Source organism: Armigeres subalbatus, chromosome 2, assembly GCF_024139115.2.
Source record: "Armigeres subalbatus isolate Guangzhou_Male chromosome 2, GZ_Asu_2, whole genome shotgun sequence".
NCBI lineage: Eukaryota > Metazoa > Arthropoda > Insecta > Diptera > Culicidae > Armigeres > Armigeres subalbatus.
Window position 1 is genome coordinate 90,711,910 of NC_085140.1, and position 26,880 is coordinate 90,738,789.

The 26,880-nt window shown below is 38.2% G+C and overlaps 1 protein-coding gene across 4 annotated transcripts in view; it reads right to left on the reverse strand.

Annotated features, from left to right (window-relative positions):
- LOC134209880 (homeobox protein orthopedia) overlaps nucleotides 1–26,880 on the reverse strand; it is a 181,724-nt gene that overhangs the window by 14,880 nt on the left and 139,964 nt on the right. For 2 of the 4 annotated variants that reach the window (XM_062685901.1, XM_062685903.1), the window contains exons 4-7: nucleotides 8,468–8,537; nucleotides 7,892–8,026; nucleotides 7,569–7,694; nucleotides 7,255–7,493 (exon numbers count right to left, since the gene is read on the reverse strand). In XM_062685901.1, coding sequence (XP_062541885.1) covers nucleotides 7,255–7,493; nucleotides 7,569–7,694; nucleotides 7,892–8,026; nucleotides 8,468–8,537 — 570 coding nt within the window. The remainder of the gene's footprint in view (nucleotides 1–7,254; nucleotides 7,494–7,568; nucleotides 7,695–7,891; nucleotides 8,027–8,467; nucleotides 8,538–26,880) is intronic. The other 2 variants (XM_062685902.1, XM_062685904.1) reach the window with 2 other exon arrangements.

Below are 26,880 nucleotides of genomic sequence, written 5' to 3' on the forward strand. Positions count from 1 at the left end.
TCTTATATATTTTTTTCATATGGAAAACATGTGAAAGACATCAGTACCGATAGGTGGACTAATCAGGCATTTTCTCATTTATATGAGTCCAATCACCACTGGAATCACCATGATAACAAAGAAGGAACATATTAAGATTCACAGCTATCGAAATAAACCCTGGAAGGAAGAAAAAAATTGCGTAATTAGCAGGGTTGGGAAAAATCAAATTTTCAAAAAATCGAGGTTGATCAAACTCACCCGCGATCTTACTTTTAAATTATCAAGTGATAAAAACTCGCCAGCGATTAAGAATCGTTTGAAAATCATATCTTGATTTGAAGCACTTACCGTTACATTTTGAACACTTTTTCCTTACTACCATGAAACCATAACGCCAAATAGAAGATATAACGGGACTGTTGACAATTAGCTGATATTAGTAAAGATTAATGTTTGAATGAAAATTCTGTGTTTATTATCGTCTGAGTGAAAAATTTGAGATGTTTTCGCCAGCGACAACTCGCCTACTATTTTCACGTGAAAAGTTTTGACATGAAAATTGCAATCATTATCGTCTGATAATGATTCAGCACAACACTGGTAATTAGAACATTATCCACTTCCCCCGCAGTGTTTGATACCTGGGGTAAGTGTAAAATCTTTGAATTATTTGCTTTCTTGGTACAAACCACTACCAATTGAATGGGATTAGTTTAATTGTATTGTAATGGTCACCTGTGATATAAATTCACTTGAAAAAAGAACAATTGGTGCAAATAAGAATTAATTTTATGAATGCAAATATCAATTTTTCGCGAAATCTAAAATTACAGTTCAAGCGTTAACCGTGTTATACAAATTTCAACATAGTATTAGTGTGAGCATCAAAGTATAACATTGCATGATGCTATGATGTGGTAAAAACTGTAAAGTATGTAGGGTAAGCTGGGGTAAAATGCACCCCCGGGGCAAAACGACCTTTTGGCATTTTTGGCGGTGTTTCAGACATACTTTCAAGAATATTTACTGCTGGATTTATAGTTCGAGCTCAGAACTACATGTACCGTTGTGACTACTCTCGAAAAACTGCCGAAAATGTCCTCAAAAACGCCAAAGGGTCGTTTTGCCCCGGGGGTGCATATTACCCCAGTTTCCCCTACAATTCCAATTTTTCGAGTCGATTTTTACACTTACCCCCTTTTTCCACTTCCCCCAGTGTACCTTAATTAGTTTTCCGCAAAAGAAAACCAAATTAGCACTTTTAAAAGCAAAATTGCAATTATAAAAGAAAAATTTCCATAAAGTAATCAAAATGTTCCATGGAAAAACAAACAAAATTTCCATAAATAAATCAGTATTGGCAATAAACAATACAAAATTTTCCACAAAATAATTTTTTTTTTCACAAAAAAATAAAACTTTTCACGAAAAAAACAATAAGGAGCAATGAAAAATATGAAAATTTTAAGAAATATAAAAAAAGCAATAAAACTGAACATTGTTTCACAGATGACACCTTTTTTGAAAATTTTATAAGTATTATTGCTTTTTTTGTATTTTCAATGGAAATTTTCCTATTTTTAAATTACTTTTCATTGACTATTTTGTGATGTTTAAAAATTATTCTATGGAAAATTTTGCATTTGTTTGTTGCTATTATTGATTTATTTCTGGAAATTTTGTATTTTTTCCATAGAACATTTTTATTTCTTCATGGGAAATTCTTTTGTTATAATTGCAATTTTTGCTTTCAAATGTTCTAATATATTTTGTTTTGTGTAAAATTCTCAATTGTTTATGATTATTTGTGGAAATTCTATATTTATTTATTGATCACACCCTGATTTCTTTATTTCTTTCCTATTTTTTATTTAAAATTTCTAATTCTTTATAGAAATGTTATTGTGCTACCCTTCCAAAGAGAGATATAAGCCACTCTGATATCAGTTCCGGAGCCCTTAGGGGAGCTTTTTGAAACATTTAAATCTGCCATTTTCACGCTGAGGCTAGTTTGATATCCATTTCGGAATGTCCTAGTGTGGCCAGTATCCCCAGAATAATATTTGGATATCACAATTTCACTTGTCTTGCAAAATGTAGATGCTTGATATTACTGCTTGATAGGTAGGGGAGACTGGGGAGACTTGATCCCCTTTTCTGATTTCCGATGTATTACAGTCAAAAATAAATAAACATACGCAATTTCCACACAGACTCTCAGAAACATAGAATTTATTTTAACTTTGCTGATGTATAACAGTCCTTCAATTATTGTTGTTATTGATACACAATCGATTTTTTGGAGTGCTGTTAAAAATCGACTTTTAAAATATTCGGGGGAAATTGATCACTCTCCAAGAACTTGCTTTGATAAAATTAGAAAGGTGCTCTCAGATTTTTTCAATATTTTTCCTTCAAAATACGCGGAATTTTCGAATTGCTGCGCGTATACATTATCGATTTTATAAAGATGTCAATTTTCGGTGCTCGTTGTTTTTTTTCCTTTGAACATTCAGAAAAAAGTTTAATTTTTTTTCTAGGAAAATGTACCGCGAATATATTTGGACACTAGCCTGTGTGTTTTATTGTGACAAGGGTGACTATAGTGATTTGATCCAGATACTCCGGCAAATAGGGTGCGATACCAACCATCTAACTATCGCGAAGCTTTCCTTTTGATAGTTCTTCAAAAAAGTGACTGCCTTTGCATTCTTCTTGGCTGGAATGTTGCCGATACCGTCCAGGCGGTTTTCTCGATGTAGCTGCGATCGACTAAAAACGGAATTATTACGGCGAGCGGTGTCCTAACTTTGCTCTAGCAAGTGCCTGCAAGCTGCTGGAACTGGAATACTGCTGAACTATCCAAAGGATTGTCATTGGTGACGTTATTGTAGGAATTCAAACCTGGTGCCAGCTTATTTAGCAGAATTACGAACGACACGTGCAAGAATATGCATCCTGCCACCTCTACACAAAGGTTATATGGAGCCAAAAGGTTTCTTCTGGAAGATTGGTGAGATCAAACCATTATGTCTTATTTGATAATTTTTAAATGCAAATCATGACATTTAACGTGGGTCCAGCGCACTCAGAGTGGTGCAATGGGTTGACTTAAAAGATCTGCATCATGGATGATTTCCAGTTTAATCAGGACAGATTTTGGTAGATTTTTTAGTTTAAAGCATTACTGTATCTTCTTCATAAAATGCCTATTTCGTTGCTTTTAATTTTGTAATGTCTGGGAGTGACGCGTTTGAAGGGAATTTCATAGTTTACTTTGACGGCAATTCGGCATAGGTTTGCAAACAATTTATCTAATCTTTTTACCTATTTGGATCTCGTTTATTATTAAAAGCATAAGATGACTTCATACGCGAAAACCAGTGCCTTTTAGGTATATCAATTTTCAAGACAGTGATGTGATTCAGACAGGTTTATGGAAATAACCGGAGCAATGGATAGTGTGATTCCATTAAGAACACAGACGTATTACCTATTATACAACAGCTGCCCTTGCGAGAAAGCTGACCCATGACCAGCTAATGATGATGATGATGTTTGCAGCCGTTTGATCATTTATTCATCCACTTAGAATTCATTTGTTGATCAAAATCATTATCATATCAGGGGAAGAATTTAATTTCTTTTGCTCTTTTTCGTTTCAGAGAGCGAGCAAAGGCGCTTAAACCTAGGCTATTAGCCAGGGCAAGGCTAATACCTTCGCCCCATCCGAGGAAAATCATCGGCAAGGATAATGGAGTGACATAAATTTCTTAGCAAAGTCACTCCCAACGTATTTCCACAAATTTTCTATCATTTGCTTATAATGATACTCCTAAACCACATACCCTACCCACCATCCAATTCCTTGACATCTATGAGGGCGTCGGTGAGTCGCTGGCCTCTCGTTAAGTAGATGTCATATCATCATTTCCTTCCCTTTCCTAGTAACGGAGAAGATGGGTGTGGCCGGCAATGATAGCTTTCATGTTTTATCATTTTGGACCCCAATTGGATTTCCATTGAATCCCAAATGGAAATCCATAAGCAATTGGGGTAAGAAAGGTAAAGAATATACATGACAACTATCAGTATGCAATCTACGAAATACTCCGTTACAACGCAACGCAACGCAACGCTGCGCGTATACATTATCGATTTTTGTTATTGAATTCAATAGCACATGCATTTTTAAAATTTGGGGAGACTTGATCCCTTTTCTATGATATCTACGCAATAAATAATTTTCCCTGTCAACCATTCATCAAATCTCTGTCAAATCTACAAAAAAATAGAAACCTGAGAACAGATTTATATTTTTTTGAATTTTTTCGCCAAATTTTTGTATGGGCTCCTAATGGGGGATCAAGTCAAGACAAAATTTTCAAAACGACTTATCTGCTTTTGTAAACAGAAATTCAAACGACGATTTGGCGAATCTGATAGCTCTGCCACGCAAACCAGAACCATCAATAGGTAGGTGAAGGTTTCCGCTACCTGTTGATAGTGTTGGTTTGCGTGGGAGGGCAATCAGATTCGTCAAATCGTCGTTTGAATCTTTGTTTACAAAAGCGGATAAGTCGTTTTGAAAATTTTGTCTTGAAGTGTCCCCATATTGAGGCAATAACTTCAAATCCAAATATCCTAAAACTTTGATGGAATGTTAACATTTTCATCAGTACAGAACATTAAGCATATTTAATAATAATAATAATATTATTTATGGCTTTGTACTGTGAAAAAACGAAAGCATTTGGTCATTGCTATGAAAAGTTGTTAAAATTTTGCGTGGTCAATAAAAAAACTTTTCAGGGAGGTCAAAACATTCAAACCGCCCTGCAGAATAAATAAGGCTGTCAATCCAAAAAATAACTCACCACATAAAGGTCATTTGTCTAGAGGATCTATACTAAAAAATACGCTAGAACAAAACTACTTTAGTTATCGATAAAACAGGGGGTGATCAAGTCTCCCCATCTTCCCCTACTGCTATGGATTGTAGTATTTTGAAAATGGTTGATTTTGATGTTTTCGGAAGCTTCATCAAGGGCTTCGGAACTGGCCTAAGAATGGACAGTGTCCCCAGAATCATATCCGGATGCTATAATTCCACTTGTCTCGCAAAACACTGAAGTTTGACTCCCATATTGCCATAGTAGGTAATATTTTGAAAATGGGCGATTTTTATGCTTCCGGAGGCTTCCTCAAAAGCCTCGGGACTGTCCTCAGGGTGGCCAATATCTCCAGGGTCATATCCGGATGTCATAATTTGAATTGTTGAAATGCTGAAGATTGATACCCATTTTTCTACAGTCGCCTCTCCACATCTCGATATTGAAGGAAGATAGATAGGGACAGATCGAGGAATGGAAAGGAAATTTAAAAGGGTACTAAATACAAAAAATCTTGTTTCTATGAAGAACGACAAAAAAAAATGTCATTTCTTGTTGTTGATGCGTTTGTTTTTGTCCAAAGATGGTCTAGTAACCTAAAAATTAAAACATATCGACATGAGAAGAGTCAATCCAGAACAAAATAGGTACTTTTTAGAACACTTCGAGATAGGGAGGTTATCGAGATGTAAAGTGCCCAAACGTATGAAGATTAAAGGGACCGGGGAAATCATCGACATGATTTTTGGTTCTGATATACTGCCGCTAACCGCAAGTCGAGCACACCTGTATATGGAGCCCCATATACAGATGTGCTCGACTTGCGGTTAGCGGCAGTATAATCCCTATATATAAATCTACTGAAATGGTATGAATAGGGACGGAAAAAGCGACAATTTGTTGGACTTATATCACAAAAAAAGGAAGTTGTGGTCAAATTTACTGCATCTGACCCAGTGATCTTTCCGGAATAATTCTGTATAGGAGGACCACATCACAAGTCCTAACATTCATTCTGAATTCTGGGATCCGTTCGAGCAGAACGATAGTAAAACCTGGCCAATACGACATAAAATGACGAAATGGCAGCAATTTGATTCACTCAGGCCGATACGGGTTAAGCAATGCAGTGAGGTTTTCGTGAACAAATTTCTTGGAGCATGTTCCGAGGAAGAATCCGGCAAAATTTCCAAAAAAAATATCCTAAGGAATTTTCGGCGAAATGTTCGTATTAATTTGCGAAGAGTTTTTTTTTTTTCAAAGAAGGGATTTCTCAAGGTATGCATGAAGGAAGTACAGGAAATTCAGTAACTAGGCCTCATTACCACCAGTCGTGTGCTACAAAGAGTACCTAACGTGAAAAAGCTGGAGCACCTTCTTAGTTCAACCAGCCGGCCTGCTAATGGATTACCTCCCCAAAGTGGTGATTTTAAAAGAAATGTTGTCTGATCAAGAAATGATGTTACATCATTTATTTGGAGATTATTAACAAAACTGACTTCCAAAGCATCTAGCAATTTCATTCTCAAAGGGATGCACAAAATAACATTTACATTACCAGCAATGCTCTCATTTGGGAGATAAAAGTTCCCCAGCGATGATCGTCTTGGTTTATGTTTCAAGTCTGTTTTCTCTCATTCAGCGTTGACTGAATTCCAAGAATTTCTGCAGGATCTAGAAATGAACAAAATTTGTTCGACAAAGATTTTTACCCGTGATGCTAAGCAATCATGAAATTCAATGTAATTGTTTCAATAAATGGTTATATTTGATTGAACACTGGAATATTATTTCCATTTTTTTGTAATTCCGTATTTTTTAGTGATCCGTGTTTACTCCTCAAATACCCTGAATATATCCGTCAGAATATCTGAACGTTTCATTTTGATTTGAAAACTTCAACTCACTCAAACAATTGGGTTGTTTAGTGGTATATATTTTTTCACATATTCTGAATCAGCATAAAAAACTGAGCCTAACCCCAATTTTTCAGAATTTTTGGAGCCCCGGATCTATTTTTAATTTGCTTTTTAAATTTATATGTAGGTAAAAATTTGTTCTTATGCTGCATGGGCCAACTGTCATTCTATGAATGTTAGTGTCATTCTATCGATTGAAGTGGCTTATTGTTTGCTGTATATAAAAGCTTTACAAACAAAATAAAAATATGTTGGAGATTAAGAAAGTTTGCTCTTTATGTTAAACTGCAAAAAACTCGATATTTTTCTGAGCTAAACAACCCAATTGCATGCCCTGTCCCATTACAATTTTTATTACACAAAAAATGCCTGTTCAACCCCGTCAACAACGTAGCTAAGAAAGACCGCTTCACGTTGACTCAATGCATATTGGGAGTTACAGTTAGTCATACAATGCTTACCATATCTCCATTGGCGTTGGGTTCATTCTGACTAGCACCTTGCTGTTGCTGGTGTTGCTGTTGCTGCTGTTGCTGCTGCTGTTGTTGCTGCTGTTGTTGCTGTTGGCTACTCGACAACGGGGGCGTCGAGGACGAGCACGCATTGATGTTGGGCGGGGTCGATGTTGGCGATCCTCCCGTGCAACCAACGCCTCCTACCGAGTGTTGGTACATCATGGAATCACCTGAAAAGGCAATATCTACGATTAGCGTTCAACTCAACAGTTCTTCCCTCGTGGTGCAGCTACGTGATCCGGTAGGAAAGTGTGAATTACCCAAAGCGTTCAGTCCGTAGTTGTGATAGCCGCCGGCTCCCATGGCGGAGGAAATATTGATCCCCGAGTTCAGCCCCCCGTTCAGGGTGCCGGAGAGAGACGAGGTTTGATTCAATTGACCGAATCCTGATTGCGGTTAGTGGATGGGTGGTTTGCGTTGGGATTAGTTGTTGTTAGCCATTAGAAAGTATTGGGGAAGCGGGAGCAAGCATAACAAGATACGAAAACAAAAGTTAGTTTCAATTAGTTGGCACTCTGTTGTTATTACACGTGTGTGGTTGAACTGTGTTTAGTTTTATGAGGCGACGGCAATGTGTACCTACCGGCAGTCATTGGGTTGACACCCACTCCCCATCGGTCCCCACCGAACATCGATGTCCCACATAAGCTCTCGCTCATGGCGATGTTGGTGATGTTGGCTCCGAAGGGCGGCAAACCATGCGACGGCAGAAGGCCTCCTGTAGGAATAATATCGAAACATACTTTATTTCACAATGGTTATCCTTTGGAGCAGCACAGGCACAGTGATTCTCAAAATTTATTCTGTTGCGGTTGGTGAGCAGCATGATAAATCTAATTTATTCAATCAAACTCGAGCAACACCAGCAAATGTTTCATGCTGGCATACAAATAAATCAGAACACATTTGAGTTGCTGTAACCATATCAGCCCAAATGGGATTCACAAGACTATATCAGTTTGACCGCAACCGGTACCAGTACGTAATGCAAAATGTTTAGACTCAGATTTTTTCATTTTTAGATTATATGTTGATTTCCATTTTAATCAATTACTAAAACTTTTTATTTTATTTGGTATGTATGTAGAGAATCTCCACAGATAACATCATGAGAAACACTGTGCTCTAGCCACGATATAGCTCGCAAATGGTCACTCACCTGGCGTTCGAAACACATTGGTGGTCTTCTTCCGTTTCTTCCACTTGGCTCGACGGTTCTGGAACCAAACCTGTAAAAAAGGAAACCAAAAAAACTGTTTAATAAATTTTAAAGATGCTGTTACAAATCAAAACTTCGTTAAAAGTAATGCAAACTAATTCTAGTAGCCTGATAAAAAAATAAATTGCCAAATCCACCGAAATGCGAGGACGCTTTGTGTGATTTCACACCCCTCGCACAAAGCACACCGACCGTCCGTCGTCGTCGTCGTCGCGTCGGCCGTGCTATCTTCCCTGAGGGACGTCGCCTTCGCGCCCTATTTACGTGCGCTCATCGGCGCCACCTCAGGAGAGTCATCCTCCACGTGCTATTTATTATTTATCGTTGTTTATCATTATGGTTATGATTATTAGGTATGAAATTGCACTGCGAAGAGACTTTAAACGAATGAACGGCAAAAAAATGTCATGTCATATGCATGAATCCTTGTGCAATGGGAGGGTCGTGACACAGACACGGTGATACAAAAAAAAAAGAAACAATCAGGAGATATGTTTCCTCTAGGAAGGCGAGTTCTTGGCGGTCGGATCCTACTTGAGTAATGATCTACGATTATGGCGGTGGTTAGCGTTATAACCCAAAAAGCAGTTTCTGTGACATTAAACTGCACTGAAGGTTCGCATTTAATGTCAGTGTACATGGCGGTATTAGCCGGGAAATGTCTACTAATTCAAACATTTTTTAATCGAACTGGGGTGAACTCGTCATTAGAAATTCATAGATTTGAATATTTGATTAGTTTCATCTTGCGGCAGCTTCTACCGTGGTTTCGCTGCTGTGTAAAGCTAACACGGCGAGCAGGTTGAATGACTTGGAAAGTGTTGTGAACTGCGAAAATAGGATAAAATTTACTTATCTTTGGGCTTTTTTACAGAATAAAAGTGAAGAATAGTGAATAGATTGGCTTTTTTTAGCTTCCTCTATATGTAGCGGAATTCGGAGTGTGCCACCTTAAGCGATTTGCTCTGTAAGTTTTGAAAAACTCTTTGATAAAACTCGAATAAGCTTTCGATATACCCGTTAACCAAGACGAACCTCTGCCAGAGAGCCCTAGCCCCCAAATTCCAATAAAGTTCTGCATGAACTCGTGGTAAGTTCAGAGGTGTACTTTGCTTGAACTGGGCGAGTGACTGCATTAAAATTTCCTCTCCATCTCCGATGACCCATGCTCCATCCATTGGTTGACTGTGCAATTACGATTGTTCTGGTAAATCACGGAGTAGCAACTACGAAATGTACGGTCATCAAGCTCAAACTCAATATGTCAGCTTATTTGACTTGATTGGAATATTATAAAATTGCACTCAATTGTGACGCTCATTATAAAATTGACAGTAAAAAAGTGAAAATTTGACTGTTTTGTATAAAATTTCGTAAACTTTGTCTGGTAATACGATCAAATCTATCTGTGTACCTTCTGGGTTATTTATTAAATAGATATTTTACTGAATAAATGCTGGGTTACACACTTGCCCTAAATTCTGCTAGAGCTTCAAGTTATTTTAATTTATTTGTGACGAAAACATGACGTTTTTGTTTGCAGCTGTAAACCGCTTGGCGAAACGTAGCTTTTTTTTGCGAACTTATCAGCAAACGCAAATTTTAATCTTTCAGGAACCCCTTCTTGAGCCATTTATATTCAAAATGTTTATAAAAATCAAGTAAAACATTTTCACAAATTTTCATTTTTTTTCCAGTTCCAACCGGTTTAACTTTTTTAAATATTAATGAATTGTAACAAAATGTATAACCCCTGTGCCAGTTACTTTTCACTCCCTTCGGCCTGCGAAATTTTCTGGGTCCTTTTTAATAAATCTCATGCGGAAGAACTTTTTTTTCAGGGCGATCATTCCATTTACCTCTATAGTTATCTTGATTTCAGCGAATAAATTGTTCAATTGAGTTGAATGCATACAAGAATCGGGAGAACAAAATCGTTCGGTTGCGAATATTATTCAACCGATCGAATGTAATATTCGTTTAAAAAATCCAACTTAATTCACTTTCTCACATTTAGCTGAAACATACGAAATCTGTGAACAAGCATTAGACTGAAACGCAGATGTACATCGCAGCTGGATGGATTACATTACGAATTTCATCTTAAAAACTTTGATTGCGTGAAGGAAGATATAATGAAAGTATACAATAATTGAATCATTTGTTTGAGAAACTGCATAAGTCCATTTTACACTATTTCGAGAAAACAACAAAAAACTGTTTTTGAACAAATTTGCACCGAATCTTTCGATTTCTTCGATACAGATCAATAGTTTTTGGCAAAACTCAACACCCTGGGGCACTTTCAGTGCAAAAATGTAAGCAGTACTCCACAATTGCTCTTTAAAGTACGTGGACATATGTAGTTTCTCAAACAAACGAAACAAATTTCATACATTCCTGAACAATTTTTTTTTCGTATTTTTTGTCAGAATACGTATTTTTGGACGAGGATTCAGAATATATAAAAATCTTATTTTGGCATATGCAGTTGTTACATATGCATTTTCTCAAACAAACGGTTCAATTATTTAGAGAGAGTGAGATGAATCAACTAGGTTCGAGCTCATTGACAGACAAAGGAAAAAAACGATTAACGAATTGAGCTTTAACCAAAAGTGTTTATTGCATGACTATCTGTGGAAAGTATTTAAAAAGTTAGATTTTCCTGATGTTCTGATTCAGTGAATTCAAAATTTGAACACTAGTGCAACTTCTGGAGTTTGATTCAACGGTTCTCTTATGAGCGATTTTGTTCTATCAGGCAGGGATGCCTCCTTGGCATGATATTATTTGTATTATGTTGAACCACTTCTATGTGATATAAACAATAGCATCTCCGGTGTCCTTGTCTATGATAAGTTCATCAAAACGATTGCGTATGCTGATGACATGATGATATTAATGTCATCAGCATACGCAATCGTTTTAATCAACAACTATGAAAAGTCTGCTTAAACGCTATATGCTCTTTAACGCTTTTGAATCGTTTGGAAAAATCAAAATAAACGTAGGTGAATCAGCATATATGCGACTGAACAATTGCGTTTTACGGCCTCAAGTGATTGCAGAAGTAGATAGTCTGAAGATATTCGGAGTTTTTGGGGGATCGCGATGTGGTATATATGCAAGCCATTTATAGTTTTCTTTGTTCCTCTGGCATAAAAGTCTAATACTTTTGTTTTTTTTTTCTTTTTCTTCAAAGTTTTGTTTTGTTTTGTCTCTGTCTTTCTGTCCCGTAGAGCGCCGTAGCTCTGGTCATCCGGAAGATGCTCCCATTCGAACCATTCTTCGAGCACGACGACACACCACATCGTCCCCGACGCCAAATGACCGGATGAGCTGCTGAAATTCCTTGATTATGATGATTCCCTGATTCCCGAATCCTAATCCCCGTCCATCCTTAAACATTGTAAACCTAACCTCGAGTCACCACGAGTACGCTTCTCTTACTAACTTAATAATAAGATTATGTCGATTGTACATATCTCAAAGAAACGTGGCTCCGTAAAGTGTTATACACGCATGAGCCTACCAAATAAACGAAATTGGAAAAAAAAAAGATATTCGGAGTAAATTTTGCTTATAAAACAGCTGTTAGTGTTATAATCAATACAAATTATGATAGACTAATACTGCCGCTAACCGCAAGTCGATCACATCTGTATATGGGCCTCCATATACAGATGTGCTCGACTTGCGGTTAGCGGCAGTATAAGCAATATCAAAAGAATAGTTGATTTACATAAGGTGCAACAATGCAAAAATCTCTCATTTATCGAGTCTGTGTACACTCTCGATAGGTAGGCTATCGTGAGAGACGTTTTTCGAAAGGTATCACTGATTTGGGGGGCTATACCCCATAAGTTTCTTTAAAAAATCCCCAATTGCGGGGGCTCCGATTCTGATGATGCAATTCAACTTGCTTTTTTAGCTTATGTTCTTACTGACAGGCTCAACTTGTTTTACACAGCTGAGCAAAAAAATATGGTCCCCAACATAAAATAAGCGAAAACAAAGCATTTTGTCCAACCCCCTCGAAGGAAGCCGCCTATCCGAATCATTTTTCGCATACAAGTGCGATATAGACTTGTTTTCATGGCTTGTCATGATTCGAAGAGGTTTTTTCCTCTCTTCTATGTTCTATCGTTGTTTGTTATCTATTGAGAGCAGGCATTGCAATATCATCTGAGCACAGGATATCATCTTTGCTTGTGCAAAGATTTTATCTCTATAATCAAAGAGCACTCTGGAAAGATACCCAAGCAGCACAAGTCTAATAAAACTGGTTACAGCAACCTAATTGTGACTTAATCGGGTCACACATAAGCTACTGTGATCTATGTACAACATGTGTGCTACTCGAGTATTGCCATTTGAGCATTTCTCAGGTACTTTAAAAGGACGTATGTGATTTTGTAAAAAAAAAAGGCTCAAACGTCGATTTGTACAATCTGATGGCACTCCCACGCAAACCAACACCACCAACAGGTAGCCAAAGGCTTCTCCTACCTGTCTGTGGTGATAGTTTGCGTGGGAGTGCCATCAGATTGGACAAATCGACAACGGAGAGCTGTTCGCAGAATTTGGTGGTAATAACGACATGGGGATCGGGGGATCGCTCTTCCCTCATCGACCGGTTCACAAGGTCACGTGGGTCTCCCGTGACGGCTTTACAGAAAATCAAATCGACCACATCTGCATCAGCCGAAAATGGAAACGGAGCCTTCTTGATGTACGGAATAAACGTAGTGCCGATATCGCGTCTGATCATCACCTCCTCATTGGCGAAATACGCCTGCGCATTGCGCGGATTTGTCGGCAGGAGGAAAGAGTTGGACGACGATTCAACACACGCCGACTGGAAGATGCCACGGTGAAACGGTCCTTCGTTGAAGAACTGGAGACGCGTGCTGCAGATATTCCGGAAGGTGGCAGCGTGGAAGACCAATGGACCGCCATCAAGAATGCCTTCATCGCCACCAGCGAGAACAATCTGGGCGAACTACGCACCCAGAGAAAACAATGGATCACCGATGAGACCTGGAGGAAGATAGAGGAGCGAAGAGAAGCCAAAGCCGCGATAGAGTGATCGAAAACCAGAGGAGCCAAAGTCCTAGCCCGTCAACGATACGCGGCTCTTGAGAAGGAAGTAAAACGCTCATGTCGACGGGACAAGCGAGCGTGGGCAGACTCTCTGGCCGACGAAGGAGAGAGCCCATGACATCCGCTCAACTACTGCATCGTTTATTTCGTAATATCTGGGACAGCGCATCTTTCCCGGTCGACTGGATGCAAGGTATCTTAGTGAAGGTGCCCAAAAAGGGTGACCTGACTGTATGCGATAACTGGCGAGGCATTATGTTGCTGTGTACCGTTCTCAAAGTTCTGTGCAAAATTATCCTAGCCCGGATTCAGGAGAAGATCGATGCGACTCTCCGGCGGCAGCAAGCCGGATTCCGTGCTGGAAGATCCTGTGTGGACCATATTGTCACGCTCCGCATCATTCTGGAGCAGGTCAACGAATTCCAAGAGTCCCTTTACTTGGTATTCATTGACTACGAAAAAGCTTTCGACCGTCTCAATCACGAGAATATGTGGGGCGCCCTGAGACGCAAGGGGGTTCCTGAGAAAATCATCGGCCTCATCGAGGTACAGTACGAGGCCTTTTCGTGTAGAGTGCTGCACAATGGGGTCTTGTCCGACCCTATCCGGGTCGTAGCTGGTGTGAGACAAGGATGTATTCTATCACCGCTACTGTTCCTCATTGTAATCGATGAGATTCTAGTAGATGCGATTGACCGTGAACCAAACCGCGGGATGTTATGGCAGCCTATAACCATGGAGCACCTAAATGACTTCGAATTGGCGAGCTCCATCGTCGTTGTCACCAGAGGCCGATAGCAACAGGAATTCGGGATCGGAAATGGGGCTGGATCGGCCACACTCTACGTAGGGGCGGAAACGAAATCTGTAAACAAGCATTAGATTGGAACCCAGCGGGACATCGCAGCAGAGGCAGACCCAGAGGCTCATGGCGGCGAAGCCTCAATAAAGAAATAAAAGAAGTCGACCGAAATCTAACCTGACAACAGGTTAAAGCGATAGCCGGGCAACGCTCAGGATGGAGATCTTTCAAGTCGGCCCTTTGCACCACCGGAGGTGTACAGGACCCATAAGTAAGTAAGTAAGAACTGAATGAATGAATGTTTACTGAGCAGATAGATAACTAAGATCGATATCTCAGCATATCATCAGTATCTTTGCTCAGCAGATCGAATGGTGGGATAAATTGCAATGCCTGATTGAGAGCGATTACGGCAAACTCTGATTATGAGGAATACATTTTAGCACAGGGTGTGACAATTTAATTGCGACTGATTTGTTGTTTTTCTTGTTGGATGCTTTGACGAGGGGGTGGCCAAGGCTGCTAAATTAATTTGGTGAGAAATCTTCCAATTTTTTTGTAACATAACTTGATATTTTCTTTTTCGTTTATGCATTATTTATTGTTCTTTTATCGAAAGGCTAAGGCAAATTATTTTTTACTAAAGAAAACATGACATTTAGATCATGAAATGACAATAATACACAGCAAAAACTTATGAAATTTCAACTTCATGTAAACGACATCACCTTCATTTATACATGAATGTAAAAGCATTTCCTAATTTAATTTTAAGTTAAAGATCATGCACATGATAAGAACATGTATAAAGACATAAATTTACACCGCCTTTCAATTATTTTTATGCTTGCTATATTTATGTAACAATCAATTAAATGCAATGTAATTTTACACGAATAGAACTAAACATTTACACGTACGATTATCAACTGCCATTGACAGTGATGAACAAAGGCTCTCCGGATTCAGCGTTGCCAGAAACTCAAAATAATACAAACTGCCAAATTTTGGTAGGTATTTATTTAAATTTTCAACACAAGTATCTATATGTACTCGTTATTTTTTCACCTAAAACGGACCTTAGTTAACGGGTTGATGATTAAAGTGCCATCCAATTATAAAGCACTGAAACATCCAAATTCGATGTCAAAATTACTTCGAGGTTTCAACATTTCAAATTTCATGATGTAATTGATACATTAATCTAGTTTTGTAGAGCATTGAGTGCCTTCTTCTATGGATCATATTCTTCTTTTGAGAGTTCTGGCTTAACTTTTCAAAAGGACCTAAGTAACATTCTTTCATTAATTAATTTGAGTACTGCAATCAAAAGCTTTCAAATTGGTCTGTTGATTGCAATATTCAAATTAATTCATGAAAAAAATGTTACTTAGGTCCTTTTAAAAAGCTAGGCGGGAGTTATTCTCTCATAATTTGTTAATAATCGGGCTTATGCTACGTTTAGACAGGGCAAGTGAATTGAACAAGTCGCTCGAATTGAGCGCGAATTGAACGTCTAAACATCTTCGTTCAACGATGTCTAAACGAAAATCGTGAAAGTGAATTTCCTCGGAAGAACGATTTTTTTTATTTTTTTTTCATTTAATCTCAGATTTTTGGGTGATGTCATTCGGAGTATTCTCCATTGTAAACACAATGTTGCACAATCGAGATAAGCCGACCAAGGCCGAAAGCCTAGTTAGTAAGACAATAATAATGTTGCACAATTACACATCTAAAAGAACCGCTTGTATGACGTTTTTAATTATATTGAGATTTTCATGTATTCTGAATCCTTGTCCAAAAATAAGTATACTTGCAAAAAACATAAAAAAAAGTTTGATTGATTTGAGAAACTACATAATGTACACGCACTTTAGAGAGCAATTCTGGAGCCCTTCAGTAGTGGTTAAACTGGAGGTGCCCCAAAGCGTTGAGTTTTGGCTATAAATATTGATCTGTATTGAAGAAATCAAAATATTCGGTGCCAATTTGTTGTTTGTTTTTTGTTGCTTTCTCGGAATTGTGTAAAATGAATAAATACATTTTCTCGAGCAAGCGATTTAATTGTGTATCAACAAGTTATTTTTTTATTTCGATATGCGATTTTATGGGTTGACATGAATTATCATACGATGTCTTAAACTAACTTCATAGTTTCATATTTTTGAATAAAAAGAAAGGAGAATGCAAATAATAGAATAAGCTTTGTAGTTTTGAGCTGGCATGTAGTTAAACTACAGTAAACTGTCAAACATCTTAGCAAAAATTTCACGATTTTCAGATTACAAATATTATTCTTCATTCATTCAGTTCCACTACATAAAATAGTAGAAATAAATGTAAGAAGAATATTTGAAATATTATAATTATAAACTGTATTTTTTAGGTTTAGCATTTATGCCTATGCAAAACTGTTCTGTACTTATACTAATTGCTATCAATACCTACATCCAAATTTTTGTTTGGCAACCCTTATAGCTACATTCGTTGTTCAGTGCTTGTTTCCGTTTTGTGACAACTTTACTGAATCCAAAAGGTCGTGCGGTGTTTATTAAATAATTCTGCAATGAAATTGGCCATTGCCAATCTGCAAATTAAATAAAAAAGAACCTTTGTTGCAGAGGCTTGAACAAAATAAGGTAAGTGAAACATTTTCAGTAGATGTGCATTCGTATCTAACTGCATTTCATTCGCCTCTAGACGTTGGACACACACACTATGACGAAACAGCATTTGCAGGAACAGAAACGATACGAGGATTCCGAAAACGATTTAGAAATAGCAATCATTTATAATGTAATTGGAATGAGTGGAAATATATAGCATAAAAAGCAAATTTGTCCTTTGTATTGTATCTTATTATTTTAATTGACATCCGTGAGCAAGCAACAAGAAGCAACGCATACAATTTCAACGACGAGTAATTTTCAACTACGACTACCGAGAAGATAGAATTTAAACGAAATGTAAATTTACACGAGCAAAATTTCAATCCAGTGATGTTTATTTTTCAATTTATATTCATGTTCCAAATATGTGCATGAAAATGAATTGAAAATTACATAATAATTTTAACTGTGTATGATTAATTATGCTAACAATCAACAATTTTCTATTTTCACAACTCTTGAACATAATTTATACGAAGTCAGCAGTTCATTTTAAATTATTTTGCGCCAATAAACTTGAATACGAACATGTGCATTTATTGCAAAATATCAATTTATAAAACCAGCAACACGGCCAAACCAACAACGAACTGCCCTACGGAGAACGCGTCGCATCCGATCGAAGTAATCGATTGCCATTTTCACCCAATCAGCAACCGGTACGATTTTAAATGACTACTTCAAGACAAAATTTTCAAAACGACTTATCTGCTTTTGTAAACAAAGATTCAAACGACGAGTTGACAGATCTGATAGCTCTCCCACGCAAACCAACACCGTCAACAGGTAACGGAATCCTTCATCTACCTATTGATGGTGTTGGTTTGCGTGGGAGAGCTATCCGATTCGTCAAATCGTCGTTTGAATCTTTGTTTACAAAAGCAGATAAGTCGTTTTGAAAATTTTGCCTTGACTTGTCACATCCTATTCTAGACTTCAGACAATATAAAAGAACACAATATGGCACCGCACGGATCTCTTGCTCACTGCAAAAAGAAATTAAAAAAAAAAACAACAAGGCCAGTAAATGTCAAATTTCATGAAGAACGAAAGAGAAAGAGATTCGTCTGTGTACAGTGACTATAATAGCAGTGTCGTCAAGTGTCAAAATTGGAACAGAATCATCTGTCAGTCAGTATATCGAAGAAACAAAGAATGTGAAAGCAATATTAGATTTAAATACAACAGATTCCATTTATAGACAATCAATTTCAAACAAAAACATAATTCCGGCAGTTGAAGTTGATCTTCCAACATTTCAAACCTAAGCTTCACATTATTTTTTTTTGACAACAATTCTACATGTTTCGCATTTTTGAATAATTTCATAGCAAACAAAGAAAAACATGTTGCTCATAACATCGGAAGGATTGAAAATAGCATCTGTGACCAGATAGTAGAGTCACTCTGCCGTTCTTTTTGTGCGCGCTCTGCATTGATAGTGGAAAGGGTTCCCAGAATCTCCACAACTTCCATTTACAAAAAAGCAACGTCTGATTCGATAGTTGTCATTCCTCTAGGTGCAATACTGTACATGGCCTCACGAGTTGTACAGAAAGCTTAAATGCACTCATCATACATCCGCAAGATATTTTTTGACCACAAAACATATACGGTTGATCCTGATAGTCCTACACAAGCAGCATGGTAAACTTTGGCATAATTACCTTCGCACGATCAGTGGAGAATCATGGAGGATGATTGGCTATGTTTGATGAGCTGGATAGCAATAATGCAACAAACTATGTTCAATCGGTTTTATCTTCTGAGTAACAAAACTAGTCTCTCTGTATAGATTAACGACAAACTAACTTTTTTATTATATTATCTATTTTTTAACGACGATGCATAACAGCTAGGGATGAATCGATACGAGTAAATACTCGATACTTTTGATTCGATACCAAGTACTTTTGGAATCGATACTTTGATATCCGATACTAAGTAAGTATCGAATTGAAGTACTTGAATCAATCGAGTACTCGATTTAAAGTTTATGTATTAAATTCAATAAACCTAAATAGAAAAATTTGTATTTTCTTCGAAATAATTTTCTAAGTTTTAGTATTTAATTCGAAAAAATGGATTCATTTTTTGCCGTCCATCACTTGTCCACCACCACTTGTCCACCATTTGTGCTGATTGCGGTATATAATTCATTAGTGAAATTCATAAAAGTGTACTAAGCTTTATTCTATAGATTTCTAATGATTCACTTAAATTGAGTATCGTAAATGTGGCCTATCCTCAATCCTAAAGTAACCATACGTCTCGTATTATGCGGGACAGTCCAAGACAGTCAATGACTATGATCTGAGCCGGAAGGCTCTAAGTCACTTCTAGGATCTGAAAATCGGGATATCAGAAAATGTGTAAAATCTTAAGCATCCATAGATCTGTTAAGATCTAAAAAATCTTTAAAATTAGGAAAACGCCTGAAGCACTTGATACATACACATAATATATCATACGCTCAGACTACTGGCGCCGCGAACCGCATGGTCTCGAGATCAAGATTGTAAAACATTTTTTTTTAAATATTAAGAAAATTCAAGGTAATCGTTTCTAAAAAATTGAGTAGTTGGCATCATACTGTGTTTTGAAAGTTGATAGAACACATTTTTTTTAACCGGTTTGATTTAATTTTGAATAAATTATTATTAATACTAAAATAATTGCTCATAACAATATTGCTGAATATATAAAGCTTTCAAAATAAATAATTCATAAATTGTCCCGGATTGATAAAAAAAATAACTGGTCACTTTACTCAATCCTATATTGGTTTGAAATTTCCGCAAACTCGATAGTAAACGGTTTAAAGATCTCGGGTAATCTCGGCTTTGAACGAATGTTTGAAGCTGTGTTGCAAAAGTCTCATCCCATTGAAGAAGCATCAGAGAGATTCGCATCATTAGGAACATGAATTAAAAATACAGCAAAATGCATTTAATGATCAAAAGATTGGTTTACATATTAAATGTTTCACGTGAAATAAAGTATAGGTAACAGCTTTTAATACACTCTCGAGATAAGTGAATTAAAGTATCGTCGTATACTGTATCGAAGAACAAAAAGTAATGAAATGTGATTTTTTACTGTTCCATTCAGCATACATAATGAATAACTACTTGACAGTGACAAAACAACCGTTTTCGAATTTTACTTCAAATATATGAGTACTCATATGATACGAGTAGGTATCGATACTTTTAATTCGATATTTAGTGGTATCGATACTTTTATACGATACTACTTCAAAGTAAAAGTATCGATACCTCAGTGGTATCGTTTTATCCCTAATAACAGCATAAACCGAATCAGTCACTGATCCCGGTTCTTTGGGTGGACCATTCTCAATGCTGGAACTTTCTATGTCTCTTCTTTCATCGAATAACTCTGCTCCGGGATGCGATAACATCAAATTCAATCTTCTTAAAAACCTCCCAGATATCGCAAAAAGACGATTACTTGACCTGTACAACTGTTTCATGGAGTACAACATTGTGCCACCTGAATGGCGACAGGTCAAAGTAATAGCTATTCAAAAGCCTGGGAAACCAGCGTCTAATTACAATTCCTACCGACCGATTGCCATGCTTTCATGCATGAGAAAATTATTGGAGAAAATGATCCTTTCAAGAATCGACCATTGGGTCGAGCAAAATGCATTACTGTCAAATACTCAGTTTGGATTTCGCAAAGGTAAAGGAACAAACGATTGTCTAGCGTTGCTTTCTTCATATATACAACTGGCTTTAGCGCACAAGGAGCAATTGGCTTCAGTATTCTTGGATATTAAGGGCGCTTTTGATTCAGTTTCCATTGAAGTACTGTCAGACAATCTGCACAGTAATGGGCTACCCGTATTTTAAATACTTTCTTGTACAATTTGTTGTAAGAAAAAAAAATGAACTTCACACTCGGCACTCTGACAACTTCCAGAAATAGTTACATGGGCCTTCCCCAAGGTTCATGTTTAAGTCCCTTGCTTTATAATTTCTATGTCAAAGATATTGACAATTGTTTGGAAGGACAATGCACGTTCAGACAACTTGCAGATGATGCCGTGGTCTCTCTAAGAGGTCCATGTGCAGCTGTCTTGCAAGGACCATTGCAAAGTACCCTGGATAATCTGATTGTTTGGGCCAGACATCAAAGGATCGAGTTTTCACCGCAAAAAACTCAGTTGGTTGTGTTTACTAAGAAGCGGTATCCTGCTCAACTGAACTCAAGCTGTTGAATGATGACATCAACCAATCTTTATCTTCTAAATACCTTGGGGTCGTGTTTGATTCCAAATGTACCTGGAAACTCCACATTGAGTATTTGATACAAAAATGCCGGAAAAGGATCAATTTTCTACGTTCTATCTCCGGAACATGGTGGGGTGCTCATCCGGAAGACCTCATCAAACTCTATAGAACGACTATTCTCTCTGTTTTAGAGTATGGCTCCTTCTGCTTCCTCTCAGCAGCTGATTGCCACCTGATCAAATTGGAACGAATTCAGTATCGTTGTTTGCGTATTGCCCTTGGCTGCATGCATTCAACGCATAACATGAGCCTGGAGGTGCTTGCTGGAGTCACTCCTTTAAAGCACCGTTACTGGGAGCTCTCACTTAGAATACTCATCAAATGTGGGACAAGTAACACACTTGTCTTACATAACTTCGATAATATGCTTGAACTAACTTTTCGTTCAAGATTCCTGAGAGTTTATCTCAACTACATATCATCAGATCTTTGTCTTCCGTGTTATAATCCACCTCGAGTTCACTTCACCAACGACAGTTCCTCAATTGTATACGATCTGTCCATGAAACATGCTATTCAAGGAATACCAGATCATCTTCAACAAATATCTATTCCCTCCATTTTTTCTGAAAAATATGAACATGTCAATTGCAACAACAGATACTTCACTGATGGTTCTCGCATCAACGGATCCACTGGCCTCGGTGTTTTCAATGTGACTTCAAGCACCTTCCAAAAACTTCAGGAACCGTGTTCGGTTTATGTTGCTGAGCTGGCAGCAATTAACTTCGCTTTGGGGATAATTTCCAATCAGCCCATAGACCATTATTTCATCTTCTCGGATAGTCTTAGTTCTATCGAGGCACTCCGGTCGATGAAACCCGTTAAGCACGCATCTTTGTGTTTAGTCTCTGGTTTCTGTTCCGTAGAGCACCATAGCTCTGCCATCCGGAAGATGCTCCCAGTCGAACCATTCCTCGAGCACGACGACACGCCACATCGTCCCTGACGCCAAATACCCGGATGAGAAGCTGAAATTCCCTGATCCCAAATCCTTTGCCCTGCCCATCCTTAAACATTGTAAACTAACCTCGAGTCACCACGAGTACGCTGGCTTCTACCCCTCTCTTACTAACTGAAAAATTAAATGATATTGATTGTATATATCACAAAGAACCATGGCTCCGTAAAGTGTTATACACGCCTGAGCCTACCAAATAAACGAACTTGAAAAAAAAACAGCATAAACAGTAACAGTAACAGTAACAAGAATAACGTTCAGAGCGGTTAGAATGGAATTCACATTTTTTAATTATAAATGAAAATACAAAAATATGCATAGCATTTTGATAAAAAATGATGGAAAATGCCACCAAAACTTATTTTTCCAGCACTCTTAGTATTTATGTAAGGTGCAAGTAAAATTGGACGAGGGAAAGAAGTTTCCGATAGCATCACCATCGATGGTGTGTCATTTATCTTTTGGAAAAACCAAGAGGCAGCGAAAATACTCACTTGAAACGTGTGGGTGTTGGTTGCCAATCTTCCCAAATAACATTTTAGATTTTATAACGGTCTTGAAGGCCATAATTTTCTCTCCAAGAGTGTGATAAAACCTGCATAAAATCAAAATGTTACTAGGGTTGTTTCCTCCTTAAATACAACTCGTGCTGAAAAAATCATATTTTCACAAATAACTATAATGCAATAGATGTGAAAGCTATTACCTATTACGGTTATTAAAGTATTTATTTCTTTGATATGAAAAAGTGGACCGTTCTTTCAATCAAACATGAACTGTACAACCAGATATTATGATCCGGAATTAAAAAAAAATCCTTCTACTGCGATTTATTCATACCATTAGGTAAACTTAACAGTTTTTAACATCTTGATAATAATGGTAATGTATAATCTTTAGTGGAGCAAATCAGATGTTCCAGAATTTCTGCAAAGAGTCTTCAAGAATTTCAATTCTGAAGCTTATCTAATACCATTTCATCGAAAAGCCAAATTCCTTATGTCAAATTTAACCAAGATCGTTTCACACGCTTGAAAAGCTCAAAACCCCATATAAGAAATCCACCCAAGCTGCCAAGCTCGTGCCGTATAAACGAAACACATCCAAACTAAACGAGAATGGAATACGGATTCTATTCCGGTTTTATTTTATTTGCCACAATTTTTTATGCGATATAGACATATTTACGATCATAGCTTTATTATCATGGAAGGGACCGACCAGCAGGCGATCACCATCGCGATTTTCCATCTTGGCGACACGCTCCAATGGAGAGCGAGGGGGAAATAAAAATAAAAAAACACCCATCCCAGCCTCAGACGACAAAAAGAGAAAGAGAGGAAAAACGAAGGAGATTTCCACTAGGCACTAGAGTCGTGATTTCACAGCCACTGGGCTGCGGCTGGAAAGGGGGAAGTTGTTCACTGCCTCCACAGTGACATTAGCGCGCGCCGCTGCCATTTCGAAAGGTCGTCACTCAGTGCCAGACACAGTCGGTGGTGGGGCAAAATTCCCTTCTGGCTGGCGCACTACCACCCATTTATACGCTGTTCGTGTCAGGAGTTTCCAAACTTACGTGCCGTACCGCATAACACAGCCAGCCGGTTTTGGTGCTATTAATGACGGCTTTGGCAGGTTTTGTTCTATTGTTGTCAGGGGGTTTTTTAAAGACTGATTATGCTCAAATTTGGCCTAATATATCAAAGAAGATTGTGACCAAATTTCATAAAATTCGGTCGACAAAAACCCCCCTGACAATAATAGAACAAAACCTGCCAAAGCCGTCTTTTCCCCTACTTACTTTCGTAAGCAATGATATTTGTTTTATGCAACAAAAGTTGCTTACATTTCAGCTTTCTTTACAAACATATATTAAGTTTAAGAAGAAAGTGATTTGATTGTTTTCAACATTCGAATCAGATCAGACGCATCTGGAAAGTTTTTTATTTCCATCCCCTTAACTTTCAGGAACACTAAGACATAATTTTCAATTGTACTTATGAAGGAGCTCATTTGAATGTTTCGGAAATGTGGGCATTGAACATTTGAATGGAAAACGAACGTTTTTGCTAGGCACTGCTCCACAATGTATCATGCGTTTCCATAAATCATTCACAACTAATGATAGGGCAATCACATGTGTGACGAATATTGTTCGTCAACAAAATAAAGCAAATGCATTGTTAATCCGAAGACGAACAGGTCATTTCTTGGTCATTGGATGGGGCATATTTTCGAGTTTCTGGTAATAAATTTATCATTGCTGTCTGCCACACAACAGAGTCATGTATTTTGAAATGGAAACAATGAAACCAACAAATTGACATTAACAGTAATTATAACCTATAGAAATAAGTTTAAGAACACCAAGTTAAAAGACCTTAACCGCTCCATGGTCAGAACCTGTAAAACACTGCGCTGGTTCTAAACGGCCTGAGTCGCCCCACCATGATGAACCGAGAATCACATAGAGTGGATGAGATGAGAAAACGATTTATTTTATTTTTATCTCCGCTACCGTTTCCAACACAACAACGCAACAACTAACGTCCGTCGTCCTCGGTCCGGCTGCCAATGGTCCCCAACCATCAGACGGAACCATTCGCATTCGGCTGATGATGATGATTGGTACTGACCAACTCGGATGGGGACCAGTGAGCGCACTCTAAATCTCCAAGTGCCGGGGAAAATTGGTATCTAGGGTATGCCACAAGGCATCTTTCCAACTCACACCATACCGCTCGCTGATGCCGCCGGAGAACCGACAGCACATGGAATGGTATGAATGCGAATGTTGGGTGGCTGTGGAGAGCAAACTTAGCAGCCAGTCAGTGCGAGGTGGGAGGTTCAATTCCCCATGGCAACTTGCAGAGCACTCAGTTTTCCAACTGCATAGCTCGGAGCGTAGCAACATTCCAATGTGGTTTGGCCTCTCTCCAGTCGGGCGCACTGACCGGGGAGGGGTGGTGGTTATTACGTTCCAATACAAACACTGGCACGGATTTAGTTCAACTCACCAATACACGGGACCAGCATAACAGCCGCTAGTTGTTGAGCACTGTTTGTTCCGTTTATGTTTGATGATGCCGATGATGGTTTTGATACTGTGGATAGTGATGACGATTATAGGAAGGAGAACGTTATTTTTCCTTCTTTGCCGTCGGTGGTTGAACGAAGGAATTTTGGGTATGGCCCATTCAAACAGTTGCCGTACTTGGTTGGTTATGAATATTTTAGAAGCATGCGCATTCAGGGAGTTCTGTTGATTGTGTTTGAAAATATTTTAAAAACTGAATATCAAGGATGGATCGCAATTTCAATTCTTTATTTCTAGGCTGTAATTCTGAGGCAAATCTATTTTTCCTCTGTCTATTTAAATTGTATGCCGAATTCGAGTTTTTATGTAAAAGTTATAAGCATTTCAATTGGCACATTTTCAACTTTGGTGGATATTTTTTCAAAACATGTTACCGTTTTCATGATCCAAAGGTAGGTAGGTACTTAGTAATTTATGTCAGCTCTTCAACGAATGTGCGTGCGTACAAACTAACCCCTCACTGTCTGGCAGTGATATTATGGAAGAAAGCACTCTGTTTCAGTCAGATTTCATTTCATTTTCATTTTCAGATTTCATCCGGTTCCTACAGGAATTCCTCTGGAAACTGGAATTGACCACCAAATTTCTGGAGGATTTTCCGGATTCCTGGAGGAATTTCCTGGTGGAGCATATTGGATAAATCCTGAAGGAACGTCCGGACGAATTCCCGGAGGAACTTCGGCAGGAATTCCTGAAGGAACTTCCGGAAGAATTCCGGTACGAATTTCCGGAGGAATTACTGAAGGAACTTCCAGAGGAATTACTAGAAAACTTCCGGAGGAATTCCTGGGGAAACTTCCGGAAGAATGAATGTAGGAACTTCTAAAGGAATTACTGGCAGAACTTCCGGAGGAATTCCTGGAGAAACTCGGAGGAATAACTGAAACTTCTTGGAGGAACTTCCGGAGGAACTCCTGGAGGAACTTCGGGAGGAATTCCTGGAGGAACTTCCGAAGGAGTTCCTTGAAGAACTTCTGGAGGAATTTCTGAAAGAACTTCCGGATGAATTCCTGGAGGAACTTCGGGAGGAATTCCTGGAGGAAATTCCGGAGGAATTCCTGGAGGAAATTCTGGAGGAAATTCAGGAGGAATTCCAGGAGGAACTTCCGGAGGAATTCCAGGAGGAAATTCCGGAGGAATTCCAGGAGGAAATTCCGAAGGAATTCCAGGAGGAAATTCCGAAGGAATTCCAGGAGGAAATTCCGAAGGAATTCCAGGAGGAAATTCCGGAGGAATTCTTGGAGGAAATTCCGGAGGAATTCCTGGAGGAAATTCCGGAGGAATTCCTGGAAGAAATTCCGGAGTAATTCCTGGAGGAACTTCCGGAGGAACTCATGGACGAACTTCCGGATGAATTCCTGGAGGAACTTCCGTAGGAATTCCTGGAGGAACTTCCGTA